Genomic DNA, 5,444 nt, shown 5'->3' with positions numbered 1-5,444 from the left:
CTCCTCTCGCCTCTTCTAGGTCGCGTGAAGTCGGTATGGGCGCAGAACTCCGAAACCTCTTCCGGGATGAACAAAGCCGCGAGCAGGTATCTTGGCCTCGGTGAGGAGACAGGCGGAAGTCCCGCCCGCGTGGGACTGCCCACAAGCGGAAGAGCCTCTTTTGAAGCTTTCCTTGGAGAGCAACGCTGCCCCTCGACTCTTTGCATTCTGGGTAACGTAGTCCCCACAGTTCCAAGGCCGGGAGCCAGGGACTTCTTGCAGAGGTGGTCTAAGGTCTGGTGGGAATGGCGTAGGGAAAAGCAGATGGTGCGGGCGTCGCTTCCACTTCGAGAGTATATAATCGTATTTCTGCGCAGTGCTCTCTGCAGCTGATCACCCAAGTGTTTGGAGACACTTCATACCCAGCAAAGTCAGCATACTCCCGGAGGCTAAAAATATTGTTCTGGATGCTCCCAAAGGCTACAAATCAAATGAACACATCATTCCATAGAGTCTTTCAGACACTGATGTGTCCACGCCTAGTGGAAGCTAATAAACATTATCTTTTTTCAATCTGTGTCTCATCGTGGTCCCATTGACAATAGGCAGGTGGACAAACAGATGGCACTTAACCTCGGCCACTATACCCCCTCTTTCCAGGCAATGCTGCTGGGATTCCCCAGATCGTCTTTCCCAGACACCGCCATACATGGACTCACCCTCACTGTTACGCCACTATGAGGGCCCTCCGTAGTCATGAGTTCACACTCCCTCTCCATGTGCACATCACTCTTTCTGCCACACCTCTCACAGCTGCACTCCCACAGCCACAGCCCCTTTCTGTCCTACATCATAATCATCTCCTCAGTCTCTTTGTTACTCAGCATAATTGCCCAGAAAATGCATGGTAGATTCAAACCGGATCAAGTACTATCCTAGACTCTGACTTCCCCAATGACAAAAGCAGCTTTGAGTCCTACAGAGGTCACTCTACAGTCACATGCACCCTTCCTCTTTGCTGAGGGTCGCCATTCATCTTCTCATGGGAACCTAATGCTGATGGGCTTTCTTGAGGATTATCTCATTTAACAGCCCAAAAACCATACAGTATGGAGGGACTATTATTCTATTTTTCAAAGGAGGGATCTATCTCTTAGAGAGGGCAAGGGACTTCCACAAAGCTCCTCAGCTGTTACACTGCTGAGCTGGGGTGGGTTAGGTTACACTGCACTGGACCCACTCGCCTTGTTCCCTTCTGTTCTTCTCCGGCAGAAATTGCCCAGGACTCAGGCCAGGACACCCAGACACCTCACCTGACAGACTGTCTGTGGAGCCTGGGACCACCAAGTAACCCCACCTGACATCTCCACCTGAGGCTCTCCACATCATCAGCGTCACCTTAGACCATCCTGCCCCCCACCACTATTAGCAATAATTCATCCCCATGAAGGGAGGAAGCCTGAATATGGCTTCTGGGTGCCCCCTTCACTCTGTGCCCCCATACTAAGCTGTCACCCAGTTATCAGTGTCACTATTACAATGTGAGGCTCTGAAGGACTGAGAGTAGCCACTGAGACCCTTACATATCCCTGCCTGTAGCTCTTGCAGGAGACCTTAGTGCTTACAGCTCTTCCTCACCATTGTTGGTAAATTGCAAATTGTTCAAACAATGGCTGCCAACCTGTTAGAAATTTTCCATCTGTCCTGTAAAGCCCATAAACCTTCCACCTTCCTATTCAAACCAGACTGAGGCTTCTCGGCCCTGGGGGCAAGCATTTCTGTGTAAAGACTTCTAGGCTCCAGCTGGTCTTCCCCCAGCACCTGTCAGTCTTCAAACCTGTGTGAGCCTCCAGGCTGTACCAATGCGTGCGCCCAGTTTTCTGTTCTGACTCCCACCAGTGCATCATCAAATATGCAGAGATGGGATAGGTTGTTTTCTCCAAGACAGACTATCTCCACAACCATCCCCCTCATCACACTTGGTCCTTGGGGACTGTGCAATTCTGTGTGTTGTTTGGGCGTGTGTGTCATAGGGACCTATGACATACCTGTCTCATGAGTCTGTATTTGCGCATTTGTGTTGCCAGGCTGTGGTGAGGTCTGGACGGGTCTCCAGTGCAGAAGCTTCCATCCCCATGGAGTTGCGGGTATGTCATCATCCTGGCATGTGGGTGTTCACCAAGTTCTCCAAATTCATTTGATCATTAACTCAATCTCTACCTCCTTTCCACTTTGTGGAGGATAGGGCTGAAAGTTCCAAACTTGTACTCATGATTTGGTCTTTCTGGCGACCAGTCCCCATCCTGAAGCTATCCAGGAGTTGCTTCATTGTAATGAAATACATTCCTATCACCCAGGAAATTCCAAATGACTTAGGGGTTCTGTATCAGGAACCAGGGTCAAAGGCCAAGTATTAGAACAAAAGATGTTTCTAGTGCTCTCATCACTTAAGAAATTACAAGGGTTTTAGGAGCTCTGTGCCTAGAACTAGGGACAGAGATGAACATATATATTTTCTATTATTTCACAATCCGCCTCACAAAGGTCTTTCCAAACAAAAGCTTTTCCACGTACCAAGAGGTATGTGCAAAAATATTCACAATAGCACACACCTGGAGACAGCCCAGGAAAGAGGACAGATAAATGGGCTTCTGCACACAGTGAAGCGTTATCTGCAGCCCCATAGTCCTCTGTACTATGGATGCGGTGAGAAAAATGTCACAATTTACCCCCCCCACACACACAGAATAGCCCCTTCCATGATTCAAGCCATTTCCACATGGTACCTTCTAGTTTCTCAATGTAACTGAGCCCTAATTTCCTAGTGGAAACCAGCTCACAAATGTATTCCAAGTAACCAGCATAAATGCTTTTGCCTCAGCTGTGCACAGAATCTTTTCATTTCCTCCAAACTACCCTTTCAAACTAGTTCTGCAAATAAGCTCCTCATCCCCCCATACCTGCCATCTCTAGAAGAAATTAATTGAAAGCTTTTGAACTTTTTTGGCATTTATTTATCAATAGAATAGCATTCTGAAACTTTCAGTCACCAATCATATTAGGTACAGTTTAGCTATTAATATTTCCAGTGAATTACAGAAATATATCATTTGAATATAAAGGTTTTCTTTTATAGGCTAAGGCCTACTTCTGGGTTTCTGCCTCTGCTCTCCACCTTTTTAAGTGCATGTGGCCCAGTAAAGATAAAGTGTGTGGACAGAGGACAGGGGAGCAGGAAGGAAAGCATCACTTGACCACCACGAGCTACTATTTGTGTTCTGGGGTTGAACATTCCTGGATTTTAAGTAATAAGCACCAACATTACATATCTGTTCAACAGATATTCATTGTTTATATGAAATTTGTCAGCCACTTTTCTAGGCACCCGAAGATACTCTAGGGAACAAACTACGAAATTCCTCCTTAAACTTACATTTTAGTGAAGACAATAAATGGAAAATATAATCAGGAAATTATATGTTCTAAATTGGGAAGTACTATGGAAATATACATACTTACAGACATATTCACATATCATTCCAGTGGGGCTGCACCCGAGGAAGCTTCTGGTGTGGAAGAGACACCTCTGAAGGCACTTTTCTGGTGAGTCCTCAGGTGGCGGTGGTAGGTAGATGACTGCCGGTAGCTTCTATGGCAGAGGGAACATTCAAAGGGCTTCTCTCCCGTGTGGATTCTCTCATGTGCCAGAAGGTTGCTTTTGTGGCTGAAGGATTTTTCACACGTGCTGCACGTGAAAGGCTTCTCTTCTGCATGAATCTTCTGATGCACGTGCAGGTCTGATGCTTGGAAGAAGCCTCTGTTACACTCAGCACAAGTAAATGTCCTCTCGTTATTGTGTCTTCTCTGATGGGCTTTTAGCTGAGAGAAATACCTAAAGATCTTGGGACACTTTTCACATCGGTATGAGTTTTGGGCTTCACGGCATCTTTCTTGGTGTCCCCCACGTGTGGAGTTCCCCTCAGCTCTCTGGTGGGTAGGAACAGGCTCAGGGGTGACCTGGATTGACTGAGAGAGAAACGCTGGTCCCCCCTCCACAAGGACATCTTGATATGAGGGTCCTTTCAGGGACCTTTCCTGGGACCCGGACATGCCTAGACCTGCTTTTCTGGAGCTGAGCGGATTCTTCAAAGAAACACTGTCCTCTTCTGGCCTGGGCCAGTCCTCTTCCCGGATAATGAGCAGGGAAGGTATTTCATTGCCTTGACTAGCAATACTGTCATTTACGTGATAAATGTTGTCACCGTTTTCTTTATCTCCTGTGGGGGATGGAGTGACTCAGTGAAGTTGTACCCAAGGAAGAGTCCACACACAACATCCCTCTGGTACCTCGGCTTACCCCACTCACCTTGTCCTGTTTCCAGGGAAGTATCTTGGGGAGTCCAGGAGGGCATCTCCATATCTGTTCCTGTTGGGGATCCTACTGACAGCTGTTTTGTTAGATGGACAATGACTTCTTTTAAAGGCATATTCTCAGAAAAGAGGGCTTCCTGTCCCTGCATGTGGACATGGACCTGTAAACAAAGCCTCATCACTATTGTATATGGATCTGTTGAGTGACAGAAGCCTCTGTGGAAGACCTGCTCTCGTGAGGCTTTCCCACGATCCTTCTACTGTATGCTACCACACCCACTATTCTGTCCTTATCCCTGCTGGCCTTAAAGTTCATTGTAATTTCTAGTTAGTGTGTCACTCTCAATGAGTAAAGACTAATACTAATGCCTTTTGAGGGAAGAACGAGCTTGTGTTAAGGCATTTCTCCCCATTCTGGAGGTTTCTGCTCCATTGTCAATTTCTTAGTGAGCCCTCCTACCATCTCACTAAAATCAATTAATACGTTGGCTCTTATATGTCCTACTGAATAGATGCCTTTAAAACATTTGCTTTGGTTTTGCTTACTTAGCATGGTAAAGAGTCTCTTTGGTGAGAACTAATAAGTAAGTGGGTCTACAATAACCCTTCTTTCTCTACTTCCAAGCAACTCCAACAGGCTATACTTAATTCTTACACACCTCTGACCCTCACCCCAGGAGTTAAAACCCTCTACTCACTAATCCGGGTGGCTTCATGCTGTCGTCAGTCAGATCTTCCATGAATTTCTCTAGGTTTCTGCCACTTGCATTCCATTTCTCTTTCAACATGGACCTGTCACTGCAGTGGCCATTGATCATAAACTGTTCCAGGACCAAACGAGAAATAATTTCATCCTTGCTGTGTTTTTCTGGTTGCAGCCAAGAGTGAAATAACTTATAGAGATTTTGCAGTTCCTGCTTTGCACATGAGTTATTACTGTTTTGTAATAAACTGAGCTGTGTGCTCGGGAACTCATAGGTCTCCTCTTCTTCCTGAACGGCTGGGCCTTGACTGGGTTTATGCTGTAGGTTTTCTGACCCAGGATCATTCCTAGATGGTTCTCCCTGAAATGAGATTCTGAGATCTGAAGCCAT

General features: G+C 46.4%; 1 protein-coding gene across 1 annotated transcript; it reads right to left on the bottom strand.

Annotated features, from left to right (window-relative positions):
- Nucleotides 1-2,990: 2,990 nt before the first annotated feature.
- ZSCAN4 (zinc finger and SCAN domain containing 4) lies at nt 2,991-5,444 on the bottom strand. Its single transcript, XM_008706512.1, has 3 exons — nt 5,049-5,444; nt 4,346-4,511; nt 2,991-4,256 (listed from the first exon to the last, which is right to left on the bottom strand). The coding sequence occupies exons 1-3, from the start codon at nt 5,442-5,444 to the stop codon at nt 3,514-3,516; spliced, it is 1,305 nt and encodes a 434-aa protein (XP_008704734.1). The 3' UTR covers nt 2,991-3,513.

This window comes from Ursus maritimus, unplaced genomic scaffold, assembly GCF_017311325.1.
Source record: "Ursus maritimus isolate PB19 unplaced genomic scaffold, ASM1731132v1 scaffold_19, whole genome shotgun sequence".
NCBI lineage: Eukaryota > Metazoa > Chordata > Mammalia > Carnivora > Ursidae > Ursus > Ursus maritimus.
The sequence above is the reverse complement of the archived record's forward strand: the minus strand, read 5'-3'. Positions and strand labels throughout refer to the sequence as shown.

Coding starts and splice junctions, on each gene's coding strand:
- ZSCAN4 (XM_008706512.1), bottom strand. CDS start 5,444: ATGGCTTCAGATCTCAGAATCTCATTTCAGGGAGAACCATCTAGGAAT. Junction 4,512..5,048: donor GCATGAAGCCACCCGGATTA/GTGAGTAGAGGG, acceptor CTTTGTTTACAG/GTCCATGTCCACATGCAGGG. Junction 4,257..4,345: donor TTCCCTGGAAACAGGACAAG/GTGAGTGGGGTA, acceptor CATCCCCCACAG/GAGATAAAGAAAACGGTGAC.